Below are 14,008 nucleotides of genomic sequence, written 5' to 3'. Positions count from 1 at the left end.
CACCTCTGGAGAAATGGAAAGGTGACGTTTTGGGTCTGAATCCTTCTTCAGATTGATTATAGTCTAGAGGGGGTTGGGGGAAGAAACGAGAAGAGAGGGAAAAAAACAGGTCAAATCAGAGCTGGCAACAGATGACCTCGGACAAGGAGGTTCCCTTATAGGACAATTGTTGGATAGAGATGGTGTGCGCATAAGAAAGATGCATCATTGTGAACTGTGGAACTAGTTAACCGACGTTTAGTGGAGAAACGGGATGAAATGGGGGGAAAGGGAGAGTGACGGGAGGAGGGAGAGAAGTGTTTGTAGAAGTTACCTGAAATTAAAGAATTCAACATTCACACTGCAGGCTTGTAAGCTGCCCAAGGGAAATATGAGATGCTGTTCGTCCAATTTGCATGTGGCCTCACTCTGGCTATGGAGGAGGCCCAGTTCAGAATGGGAAGTAGAGTTAACGTACTTCGCAAACGGGAGATCCTGTAGGCCTTGGCGGCCCGAGCGTAAGTGTTCAGTGAAACGGTTGCCAAGTCTACACTTTGTACAGTAGCCCACATCGGGAACATCGGATGCAATAAATGAGGTTAGAGGAGGTGCACATGAACCTCTAGCTCACCTGGAAGGACTGCTGGGGTCCCTGGATGGAGTCAAGAGAGGAGGTATAGAGACAGTCTGGGTGGGATGACGTGTAGTCAAGATAACTGTGGGAGTCGGTGGGTTCGTAGTAGATGTCAGTTGATAGTTTGTCTTCTGTGATGGAGACAGAGGGATCAAAGGGGAAAGAGGTGTCAGAGATAGTACAGGTGAAATTGAGGGCAGGGTGGAAGTTAGTGAAATTAATGAAGTCCATGAGTTCTGCACGGGTGCAGGTAGCAGCCCCAATGCAGTCGCCAATGTAGTAGAGAAAGAGTTGGAGGATATGACCAGTAAATGCCTCGAATAAGGACTGTTCGATGTAACCAACATAGAAGGCAGGCATAGCTGGTGACCATGCGAGTACCCATGGCTACACCTTTAACTTGGAGAAAGTGAGAGGAGTCAAAAGAGTTGTTAAGTTCCGTTTGGTGGAGGAGAGTGTTAGGAGATGCTAATTGGTTGGGTCTCTGTCAAGGGAAAAGCAGAGGTCCTTGAGACTTTCCTGGTGGGGGGTGGAGATGTAGTGGGATTGGATGTCCATGGTAAAGATGCGTGACTGGAAGCTTAAAAACTGAAAGTTATTAAAGAGTTGAAGGACCTGTGAGGTGCCTCAGATGCTCAGATGTAAGTGGGAAAGGATTGGACAAAGGGGGCATAGGGTGGAATCAAGGTTTGTGGGGATCAGTTCAGACTAGAGTTTAGGTTAGAGATACACTGCGGAAACAGGCCCTTTGGCCCACTGAGTCCGTGCGGACAAGTGATCCCTGTACACTAGCATTATCCTACACACTAGGGACAATTTACAATTTTTACCAAAGCCAAATTAGCCTACAAACCTGTACATCTTTGGAATGTTGGAGGAAACTGGAGCATCTAGGGGAAAACCCACACAATCACGGGAGATGGTACAAACTGCGTACAGACAGCACCCGTAGTCAGGATCGAACCCCGGTCTCTGGTGCTCTTAGGCAGCAACTCTACTGCTGTCACCATGCCACCTCAGTGGAGGGATAGCTGGATTCAAAGAGAAAATTGCCAACTGGGATTGTATTCCCTACGATTTAGGTTAAGAGGCTATTTTGATCAATACTTGAGATATCAGAGAAAAACAATGAGGTAGAAGATGAGAAACATTTCCCCTGTGAGAGGGGCTTAGTACAATGGGCATAGATTGGGAAATAGAATTTAAGGTTTTGGATTGAAGTTACAAAGTACTATTCCACAAACTGCAGAGATGAACCCTGTTCTACAATTAGCAAGTTATTCCTGGGCTTTTAATTTTGAAATCTGAGGCTGATAAATATTTGTAAACTGGATATGTAAAGGAAATTGGAGGAATTATGGTTTAGCTGTTTAGTAACAAATCAGGTGAGAAATCATTGAATGACTGCAGCATTGTTTTCCAATGTACATTAGTTTCTAGAGTAACAATAATTAAACATTTGATAGAGTAGGAAGTCAAGGTAACAGTCAAGGAAATGTGCTACATGCAACGTAAAGCAAAACTTGCTTTGCATTTATTTTATACTAGACCAAGTGGACCCGTTGGGTCCATTCCTCGTAGAGGGGGGGCAGGGAAGGGGAGAGGGTGTGACTGAGAGGCTGAGCCCTGGACCCAAAGTCTCTCCTGTATTGGTGTAGCACCCTAAATTCCCCCCACCCCCGCACTCAATCCCCCTCCTCCCCCCACTGACCCACTCCATCCCCCCTAGCCCACCCCAACTTGCCCCTCCCCTGCCCCCACCCCCAGCCCTGCCTCCACCCCCATTCCCCCCTCCTCACCCCCACCTCCCTGCCCCTCCCCCATGCCCCTCCCCCCACCCCCACTCTCCCCTCCTCCCCACCCCCACTCTCTCCTGCCCCCCACAGTCCCCCTTCCCCCCCACCCCATTCTCTCTTTCCCCTACCCGCACTCTCCCCGACCCCCTCTCCCCACCCGTACTTTCTCCGCCCACACACCCCTCCTCTCCACCCACTCGGCTGCCACGCCCACTCCCCTCCTTGGAGCCGTTGGCGGCAAAATGCACTTACCAGTGCCCGTGCGTTCAACGCTGACGTGCTAGTCTCCCTCGGGGCCGGGCGAGGGGAGAGGCGAGAGGGAGCGAGGGAACGACTGAGGTCGGGCGGGCGGCGGCGCTGCCGGTGTCCATCTTGTTTTGGCGAGTGAGGAGTAAATGAAGTCGAACGTGGCCGATTGTGACTTTCAGGAAATGGGTTAGAAAGTGAATTTTTAAACTTTAAAATGTCTGTAGCTTTAAAAATGTACCTTCAATTTGAATGAGAATTGTTAGAGATTATGCCCAGGATAATGGTGAGTAAGGTGGTGGAACAATTGTGGTGCTATGGTGTACCGTTTTGGCTGTGCGAAGCACCAAAGTTATAGTGCGCACATACACACGGAGAGTTTTAGTAATATCAAACACAAATTCAGTTAATGCGGGAGAGTTTTAAGGGGGGGTTGAGGCGGGAATGGAGTGCGCTCCCACCCCCCCTTCCCTCACCCAATCCATCCTCCCCCTTCACCCTCACTCGCTCCATCCCTCCTCAGCACTGCCGCCCTCTTGGAGCGGGAGAGGCGACGACACCTCCCGACGGTCAGCATGGCCCGATCTGAGGAATGGCAGGCGCTAGGCATGCCGGGACGGGCGGCTGGGATCCGGGCGGGGGCGGGGGGGGGGGGGAGCGCATCAGTTAAAGGTCCGGGGGGGGGGGGAGCGCATCAATTAAAGGTCCGGGTGGGGGGATCGCATTAGTTAAAGGTCCGGGTGGGGGGATCGCATTAGTTAAAGGTCCGGGTGGGGGGATCGCATTAGTTAAAGGACCGGGGGGGGGGTGGGCGTAATTGGGAAGCAGTGTCGAAGAGTAAATGGAACGCAACTCAAGGGTTTTAATTGTTTTGATGTAAAACTTAGTCAATGTACACTTTAAGGAAAAAGTAGCTCTGTAATTAAAATATTGAAAATAATACTTGCTTAGTTTTGTAAACATACACAGATGTCTACATTCTAAAAAATATGTATTGATTGGATATTAGTTTCACTAAAACATGATTCTAACTGTTTTCTAAAACCTAGCAGTGAAATAATTGAAAAAACCGAACAAGAGAATTTTGGCACGGTTGTGAACAAAACTATGCAAAATCACGAAAACAACGGGCTGTTGGATTCTGCGCCAGAAAAATGCGAGAGGGTCTCATTACCAGGATCTACAGAGAGAAGACATTTGTTTAATGTGGAAGATTCTAACAAGCAGGCCAAAATAGCGAAACACTCTCAATGTGATTTGAGTGATGGGTGGGTCCTCTTGTGTAAGCTCTGTGGCCAGTTGATTAATTGCACTTTATTTTTGATCATTTGTTTTTGCCTTCCATAAACTTGCATCTAACAAATGAACCTCCCTTCCATTGACTTCATTTACACTTCATGTTGTCTTGGCAAGGCCACCAACAAAATCAAGGACAAGTCTCATCCTGGTCACTCTTCTCCCCTCTCCCATCGGGCAGGAGTTAGAGAAGTGCGTATACCAAACCTTCAAATTCAGGGATAATTTCATCCCAGCTGTTATCAGGCAACTGAACCATTCTATCAACAACTGGAGAGCAGTCCTGAGCTAATACCTGCCACACTAGAGACCTTCAGGCTATCTTTAATCAGGCTTCACTGGACTTTATCTGCACTAAACGTTGTTTATCGTGTATCTGTATGCTGTGGATGGCTTGATTGTAATCATGTAGTCTTTCCACTGACTGGCTAGCACGCAACAAAACTGTACCTTGGTACATGTGACAATAAACTAAACTAAACTAACCACTTTTACAGGGATTACAAGGAAATTTATTAGCCAAGTATGTAAGAAGAACATTCAAAGAATTTGATTTGCCATTTTCAGTCATACCAAGAAAAAGCAACAGGATACACAACTACATAAAAGTTAACATAAACATCCACCACAGCGCACTGTGATGGAAGGCAATAATGTCTTATCTTCTCCCCTCCTTTTCTCTCGCAGTCGGGGCAATTGAACCATCCGCAGTCGGGACGATCGAAGCTCCCACTGCCGGCGATCGATGATCCCGTGTTGGGACGGTTGAATCTCCTGTGGTTGAAGCTCCCGAAGTCAATCCCTGACAAAGGGATCGCCCGCTCCATGATGTTAGGTCCGCAAGCTCCCGCGGTTGGAGCTCCCTAGGTCAATCCCCAGCAAGAGGCCGCCAGCTCCATGATGTTAGGCCGCTGTGCGGATGGAGATATGACACAGAAAAAGTCGCATCTCCGTTGAGGAAAGAGATAAAAAAAGTTTCCCCCACCTTCCGCATAATACAAAAATAAAGGTACTCTAAAACATACATTTAACAACAGACTAAAAACAACGAGAAGAAAGGGACGAGACAGATTGTTGGCGAGGTTGCCATTGTACGGCGCCACCCAGTGTAAACTCTTTGAAGTGACTTAAGGCTTAGTTTTGACTTGCCAGAAATAAAGAAATGAAAAGGCAGCTGTGTTACCTCAAGATGCTTCATTCCATATAACATGTGTTCTGCTTGACCGGTTCAGAGAAGGTAGGAATGTGGAGCGTCAAGATGACGGTATGAGATCAAGTCAGCAATTCATTCTAATTGCAGTCATGGTCTGCTCACACTCCACCTTGTGGCACAAGCTGGGTGTTCTCATACTAACTCCTTCACCAGTGAGTGTCCTTCACATTCTGTGCCCAGAGAGTACATATACATTTGTAGGCATTATTTTGGAATCTTGGGATATCTCATGGCATCAAAAGTCTTACAGTTGCTGAGTCTAATCTCTTCCCCGATATTTAATCTGCTGAAATGGGTACCTTGTTTTTTATTCCTTTGCCACCCAGAAAATTCATGCTCCCCTTGTATCTCTTTTTGCTTGGCCATCTTAATTTTTAGTTAACCATGTTATTATTAACTATTGATTAACATGTGTAACTATTAGTTACTCATTCCTAGTTAAGATATAACTGTTAGTGCTGTTTTCCTTTACATTGGATCTGTTGATTTGAGAAGGATAATTACGATAGGATGTGGTTGCACTTGAGTGGGGAAAAAATCCTGTCGATTTAATGAAATATGTAATATGTGTTTTAATTTTATAGCAAGAGTTAACAGTTCTGTGTTTCTTTGATAAATAATTTATTGATCAATGCTGTTTTGACTTCATAATCAATTTCATCGCTAATAGAAGCATGCCTGAGTCACAGTTGCAAGCCAGACAGCAGTAAACTTGGTACTGATGTTGCCTCGTTTGTGAAATATCTTTGTAATGCTTGTTTGTTTTTTGTGTTGATAGAGACCATCATAAGAAGTTTGGTCAGATGCAAGTGACTATTTCCAGGGATGAAACCAGACCAAAAAATCTAGGAAGTGAACAGTTGGATTTTGGAATAGAAGGGATGAGGAACCACCAGCAAAGTGAACAGATCAATACAAGTGTGAAAGCAACCAAACAGGTTATTGAAGAACCCGATTTATTGGAAACGAAAGATAACCTCTTCAAAAGTGATGTTTCCGTTGCTGCAGAAACTGATGTTCATATTGTTTGCAATCAGGAAGGAAATAATGGGTATGTTGCAACTTGGATTTTACGCCGCTATTTAGCGGGTACAAATACAAACATTTTCTGAATTGACTTCAAAGCGAGGCGATCTTTCTAAATAATGCAGCGTAGAATTCAATGGAATTCTGATTTACAGTGGAACAGAGAAATATATAAAGTTTCGGTTAGGTAAACTAAACTCTATCTTGATGGTATCCTTTGAAAATTTCTAGACTTTATGAAAGTAGGTCTGCAGTGAGACTATATCTGCACCCAGCAGAAGAGAAGGTAATTGCCACTCTATTCATTTTTCATGTTCACTGTTAATCCTAAACCTGTGGCATTTTTTAAATCTGCTATGCCTTGGAATGGTGCCTGGCATTTTTTTTACTTCCACTTTGAAATATTACTGTACTGTCATGGCTGTAAACTGAAGACGTGACTAGATACAGTAAACCCTCATTATAAACATCCCTTTATAATGGATTTTGGTTATAGCGACCTACTGATCTTCACCGCCAGGCTGGGCTACTGACATCACCCCCAGCCCGCACCACATCCCCGACCATTTCCAGGCCGCACCTGTTACCACCGCCAATCCTTGCCTGCACTTCGGCCACCCACAGGCTGCGACAAATGACTCCATCGATTCTCACCTCTCCCGAGCCGCCAGCAGGCTTGGGCTGTCAACTCACCTGGATTCCAGGCACAGTTCCAGACCGAGAGTCTGAAGAAGAGTCTCAACCCAAAATATCACCTATCCATGTTCGCAAAATATGCTGCCTGAAGAAGGATCTCGACCCGAAACTTCACGCATTCCTTCTATCCAAAGAGGCTGTCTGTGCCACTGAGTTACACCAGCATTTTGTGTCTATCTTTGCTGCCTGACCTGATTTACTCCATCATTTTTTTCCTTTTGTGTATTAACCAGGATCTGCAGTTCTTTGTTTCTAGTACTTTTACAATGAAACTATATTACTCAGTAATCCCTTTCTTGATTATAGTGGACAATTGCAATAACAAGCACATTTCCCCCCCACCACAAGGTCTGTTATGATGAGGATTTACTGTACTGGAATCTTGAGCAAAGAACAAGGTTCTGGAGGAACTTAGCAGGTGTAGCAGCATCTATGGCGGGAAATGGAGAAATGATGTTTAGAGTTGAGACACGTTTTCATACTGATGGGGTGGTAGGGAGGATAGGTGGAAACTGTCTGTAAACTGACAGAGTGGTGCAAGTGACTACCCCATACTGCTGGCTATCCCAAATAATCTACATTGATCAGAGATACAAACTACATTTTGCAACCATGCACAAAAGTCTCAGAAAAGACTCTTTGGATCCTCATCCTTGCCTTCCTTACCCTCCCCAAACCCTACCTCTGACCAACTCCACGACAATCACTCATTTGGTTGCTGATGTACCATATCCCACAATTAGGATATCAATAGAAAGGCTGTTCAGAATGGAAGTAGATTGGAAATAGAGCAGCACCAAGAATTCAACTAAAATCAAATTTATTCAGTGGATTGAAGAATTTGGATCATCTTCCAGAAGAAAGTAAAAAATTCCACTGAAGATTTGCAATTAAACTAAGAATATTTGACAAGCTCTCTAGTGAATGACAGTTGGCTGAAGTTAAAGCTCATGGAATTGAAACAAAATTATTGACTTGGTTGGGAAATTTTGCTGAGTGGCGGGAGTATTGCAAAATAATGGGCAGGTATTTTAATTGGTAAGATATGACAAACAATGTTTCATAAACATTCAGCATATTTATTCCCTCATGTAGTTAGTTTATAAAGCAACACATGTCCAAAATTCCCATGATATGTGAGGCAGCATCGTCAGCTGTACAGTTGTAAAAATTAGGCTGCAGAGAGCAAAAGGACAAAACTGCAACAAATGAAAGGAAGTAATTTTGTTGGGAAAAAAAGGAAGAACAGCAAAAGAGGCTAGAACAGATAGTGGAAGTTCCAAGAAATGAAAGGTTGACCACAAAAAGTCATGGCCATGTTGAGAATATAATCAACAAGTCCAATGGAATACTGACCTCTATTTCTGACCTAAATAATCAAGGGCATGTAAGTTAGGTTGCAGCTGTGCAAAGCATTGATAAGATCATAGCAGTGACACTGTGAGCAGTGATGGGCATTTAGACAGGAGACGTTTGACTTTGGGAGTGCAGTGTTATTGAAACGATAATAAAGAAAGATGTTGAAAATCAGAAATAAAAACAGATTGCTGGATACTCAAAGAAGATACCGTGGATCCTGACAGAGTCTCAGATCTGAAATGTTAACTTTGTTTCTCTTTGACCTGATGCTGTCTGAGCAGCTCAGTATTTCTAGCATTTTCTGTTGTTATCAGAACAAAACCTGGATGTCAGGACTTGAACTGGAAGATGTATTTTCTGTAGAATTGTCACCTTGTCAGAGATCACAAAAGTGGTTGTAGAATCATTACATAAAGGAGATGGGACTTACCTCTTCAAGCACACATAGGCTGTAGTCCAATCAGTCACATTCTTCCGTTCTTTCTTTGTTGCACTGCTAATGTTATTCCCTCGTGTATTGATCATTAAAAACTATCACCAATTCAATCTTCATTTTCCCCTCGAATATTGAAAGCAATGGTTGAATCTGCTTCCACTTTTTTTAGGTAATGAATTTCTGACAGTGACTACTCACTGTACTTAAATATTATTCCTTATGTCACCCAGTTCATCATATTTCTGCTCATCTTAATCACCTTAAATGTATCTGTTCTGTAAATGGAAAATATTTTCTTTTATTCACTTTGTTTGGATTCTTGATGACTTTGAACACCTCTGCACAATTTTGCAATCTTTTCTGCTCCTTGGGAAATAATTTCTTGAGTCAATCCAAGCTAGTTCAAGGCACTCATTCCTGGAATCGTATGACAGCATGGAAACAGGCCCTAAAGCTCAACCTACCCACGCTGACTAAGATGCCCCATATGCACTGGTCCCACCTGCCTGCTTTTGGCCAATATCCTTCTAAACATTTCCTATGCATGTACCTGTCCAAATGTCTTTTAAATGTTATGATAGTATCTGACTCAACTGCCTTCTCTGGCAGCTCGTCCAATATACCCACCTGTCTGTAGGTAAAAAAGTTGCCCCTCATGTTTCTATTAAATCTTTCCACTCTCACCTTAAAATGTTTTGTTTCTGAACTTTATTGAAAAGTCTTCAATCCTTTTAAACATGAAGTGAATGGGCATGATGCTCCAGTTGTCACCAAACTGTTGTTTTATACTTGTTCAATGTAACCTCCTGGCTTTTGTGCTGTATACTTTTTCCTTATAAAAGACCAGTATGATCTCCAAATCATTTTTTCCCCTCCTATGCTGACATCTTGCAAGATTTCAGAGTTCTGACCCCGGATCTGTTTTCCTGAAGCTATTTTGGCACTTTTTATATTTGTGCTCTTCCTCCTTCTTCCTAACGAATCATATCAAACCTCTCTGCATTAACCTTTGTCTAATTTCTTTCTATTCCACTGTCTGTCTCCTTGACATTGGTCGCTATCCTCCTCACTGTCTCCCACACAAAGATTTGTCTCGTCTTCAAATCTTGAAATGTTGTCCCTTACACCCATACCTTTTTAAAACAATTGTTTGGCCACAACTAGAAAATTGTTCAAGGTATTATTATATTCCAAGAAAAGTAAGAGTCCTAATACCAACCTTTGAGGACACCATTGAATATCTTGTTTTTACATTAAGGTCCCAAACTGCATTGGAAATTAGGTGTGGCAGGGTTTGAAAAATAAATCAATTTATAGTTGATTAATATACCTTTTCAAGCTTTGTAATTAAATTTCCCCTAAATGTGGAACAAATAATTTATTCTTCTTTTGCAGAGAGGAAGACCTTTACCGCGATGAAGATGATATAGAGAAAGACAAATCTCAAAGGCTGCTTGATGAAAGCCAGCTTGCAGGTGATCTTGTTTCTTGCTGCATCCTACCTTTCCCCACACTTCTTTTCTTGTTTTAAACCTCCTCAGCCCAATGAATTTGACAAGAATCAAAAATCATCACTCATGATTTTGTAGTTAAGCTTCTCAGTTTAAAGTAAAAGGGGCACTAAGAAATGAGAAAGCAGTAACTTCGCTGGACTAAGGAAGATCCCCCAAAATAGTTGAAATTGAATGTTTGTATTGGTATGGAAACTCTAATGTAACATGAAAAGTGCATTAAAGCAGCACTATGCAGTTGGTTCATGCCAACTTGGGTGAAGCATACTGGTAGTCATAGAACATCAAACATGGAAAGGTACAGCACAAGAACAGGCTCTTCATCCCACTGTGTCTGTGCTGAACATGATGCCAAGATAAACTAATCTTGCCTGCCTGTACATGATCCATAACCCTCCGTTGTCTGTATATCCATGTGCCTATCTAAAAATCAATTATTCCCATTTTGAATCACACCAATGTGGGTGATGAAAGGATGAAAGCACCCCTACAGTGCTGTGGGATTGGGTGTCCAAGGGTTTAGACCCAGCAATGAAAAACAAGTCATTTCCAATTCAGCATTGTATGCAACTCGAGGGAAGAATTTGCAGCTTATATAGTGCCATGATCAAGCTGCCATTGAGCATACAGGTTGAGTATGCTGTAAGTTTAGAAGGTGCCATTGAAGAAATCTAATCGAGGTGTTGCAGTGCATTTTGTAGTTGGTATATCACGGCAGTCAGTGGTGAAGGAAGGAAGATTAGGTGGAGATTAAGGAGCTGCTTATATTGTTGGAACATAGAACAGTACACCACAAGAACAGATTCTTCAGCCCACAATGTACATGATGCCAATACCATTGCGTATCTACCTGTACATAATCCATATCCCTTCAATCCCTGCATATCCATATGCCTATCCAAAATCCTCCAAAATACCACTATTATATTTGCTCCATTAGTATTTCACTTGGGTGGCTTACAACCCAGTGGTATGAACATTAAAATGACTCATTTTAAGTAACTTTTATTTACTCCCCCCCCTTCCCCCTTCCTCCACCCTGTTTATTTTGCCAGTTCCTCAATTCTTTACATTTCCTCTTGAGATCACACCGTCCCTAGCCAACAATGGGCATACCAGGGACCGCTTTGTCAAAGGTTATTTGTGGCCGGCCTTGATTTGTCATGGTCTGTTCTCGCCTCCTGCTCTTCAGACCACCACCCCCACACCTCCCTCCACTATCCCCTGCACCTCAGTCTGAAGAAGGGTCCTGGCCCAAAATATCACCCATCCTTTTTCTCCAGAGACACTTTCTGACCCGCATTGTGTCTATCTTCAATAAAAAGAATAGTCCATTCTTAAATACTCACCTACAGGTGACTAGAGATTCTGTTCATAAGGTCATACTCGTAAGTGATTGGAACAGAATTAGGCCATTCGGCCCATCAAGTCTACTCTGCCATTCAATCACGCCTGATCTATCTCTGCCTCCTAACCATGTTCTCCTGCCTTCTCCCCATAACCCCCTGACCCCCCCCAAATAATCAAGAATCGATCCAGCTCTGCCTTAAAAATGTTCATTGACTTGGTCTCCACAGTCTTCTGTGACAAAGAATTCCACAGATTCACCACCTTTTAGTTGTTCCAAGTAACAACCAAAACATGGTGCCTCCAAGAATTCCCTCCGGGAAATAAGGTTCTATTATATCGTATCGTAGAGGGAAATCTGCCTGTGTTAGACCTGAAGGAGAATTTGAACATGATTAACAATCTTTGCATCCAGTTGAAATTGTATTATTCTCTTTCCATTTGTGAGATTATCATGTAACATAAGTTCACAAGTTGTAGGAGTAGAATTGGGCCATTCAGCCCATCGAGTCTACTCTGCCATTTTCTCTGCCTCCTAATCCCATTATCCTCCCTTCTTCCTATAACCCTTGACACCCGTTCCAATTAAGAATTCATGCAACATCATGCAAGATAATTTATGATTGGTATTCCAGATGGTTCATGTAATTTGCTAAAGGAGAGAAATGACTTTCTTTCAAATGGCTTTTTTTTTCAGCAGTTGCCACAGAGAGGTCCACTATTGAACCCAGCATGACCATTTTGGAATATTGCACTAGAGAATGGAAAGGAAACACTGCAAAAGCGCAGCTGATAAGAAATGTCAGTAATTACTTGTATTTTTATTATTTGGTCTTTGAAGGATATTTTATCAAATTAAATATCTCCAGCACAACATCTGTTCTTGGTTTCTGACTGATGAACCACAGGATTTGCAAACAAACTCCTGTATTTGAACTGCTGATGAGCATTCAGCTCTCCAATCCACCTGTGGTTCAGTTTATCTCTTTTTAAATCCATCACCAATCTCCTTATTAATTCACTTCCAATACTGTTCTTTCCACTACCATCCAAAATATTGAGCTTATTTTTCTTTTCGTACTCTCTCATTTACCCATGTAATCACGAAAGTGTGTTCCAAGTACAAGAACAGCTCAGTTATTGCATTCTTATTATTTCCAAATGTCTTCCATTTAGATGTAATAATAATCAGGCTGGTACATGTGCAAGATCTTGGTGCTGCTCTATTTCTGAACTCTTGTGTATTGCCAATTTTAATTGCTCCACCATTAGTGAATGTGACTTCAGCTTCCTGGGTTGTAAGCTCCGACCTTCTTAAAACGACCTCTTTGCTCAAAATTTTCCTTGTGCCTCAACCGTCCTTGAGATCTAAAGCTAAATTAGGCTTGTGCTGCACCAGTGAAGTAATTTCAGATGTTTTGTACAGTTAGCAGAACTGTATAAATGCAAGTTGTATTTGTTCACAATCTGCTTAGGTTGTTATGATGCATCATGTTTTGATAATTTTGTGATCCTATTGCCTTATCCAGTTGGGAAACCAATCAATGTTCATTTTGAATGATGATCTGTGTTTGCCGAGCCCATTTTCTCTGATACTTGTTTGTCATTGTTGTTATTTTTTAATTATAGAAGCTTTCTCAAATCTTGCAGTGCATCATGTGATGGCTACTGCATTCAACAAATTCACATTCCCTGAACTCTTGTGTGCAATTCTAACTCAACTGCTGTGCACCAGGAACTTGAGATTGTTGCCAAGTCATCTTGCTGATCCTCTTCTAATTCAAATTTGCCTTTCAAAACCAGCAACAAACCTGAAGTTTAAAAAGAATCAACTTTTTTTTTTAAACAGGCCTACGAAGCTATATGTGAAGATTTCAATTCCATACGCAGAGTTCGGGGTGATAATTATTGTGCTCTGAGAGCCACACTATTTCAAGCATTGCATAATGATGAAAAACTTCCATGCCTGCAACAGGATGATCTAGACCAGGTATTTCTGTGTATTGTTCAATCTATCCATCTCTTCACTTTTTCTGTGTCTTGACCAGAAGGTTTTCTCAGCTTAAGTCATTGTTATGTAATTAGAATTGTGTTTTATCATATGAAATTTATATTTGAAAGTAATTCGTGTTGAGTAATGAAAGTTATGATTTATTGAGTCTAACCATACAGAGGGAGGCCATTAAAGTTTGTACCAACTTTTCCCTGAGCAATTGAATCGCTCTGCTCTGTGCTCTGTTCTCTAACCGTGCCATATTTTTGCCCACATATTTGAAAGTTAAGATTAATCTGTGTCCGGTATCCTTTATGTTGGGTATTCAAATCCTAACCACTCATTGGTTTTTAACAAAAGTGATTTTTGTTTTCCTTTATGCGACTGTGTTAATCTCCTTCCTGAAAAAAGGTTTATATTTTAGAAGATTTAGAGAAAAGTTTCACTATACTGGATTCTGGGATAACTGGTCAGTC

The 14,008-nt window shown here is 42.3% G+C and overlaps 1 protein-coding gene across 6 annotated transcripts in view; it reads left to right on the top strand.

Moving 5' to 3' along the window:
* The window catches only part of LOC144604973 (ubiquitin thioesterase otulin-like), a 37,578-nt gene that overhangs the window by 8,235 nt on the left and 15,335 nt on the right, over nucleotides 1-14,008 (top strand). For 3 of the 6 annotated variants that reach the window (XM_078419922.1, XM_078419942.1, XM_078419932.1), the window contains 5 exons: nucleotides 3,705-3,923; nucleotides 5,943-6,215; nucleotides 10,077-10,156; nucleotides 12,237-12,340; nucleotides 13,389-13,529. In XM_078419922.1, coding sequence (XP_078276048.1) covers nucleotides 3,705-3,923; nucleotides 5,943-6,215; nucleotides 10,077-10,156; nucleotides 12,237-12,340; nucleotides 13,389-13,529 — 817 coding nt within the window. The remainder of the gene's footprint in view (nucleotides 1-3,704; nucleotides 3,924-5,942; nucleotides 6,216-10,076; nucleotides 10,157-12,236; nucleotides 12,341-13,388; nucleotides 13,530-14,008) is intronic. The other 3 variants (XM_078419952.1, XM_078419963.1, XM_078419971.1) reach the window with 3 other exon arrangements.

This window comes from Rhinoraja longicauda, chromosome 2 (genome assembly GCF_053455715.1).
Source record: "Rhinoraja longicauda isolate Sanriku21f chromosome 2, sRhiLon1.1, whole genome shotgun sequence".
NCBI classification, from domain to species: Eukaryota; Metazoa; Chordata; class Chondrichthyes; order Rajiformes; family Arhynchobatidae; genus Rhinoraja; species Rhinoraja longicauda.
This window is presented reverse-complemented; position numbering and strand designations above follow the sequence as displayed.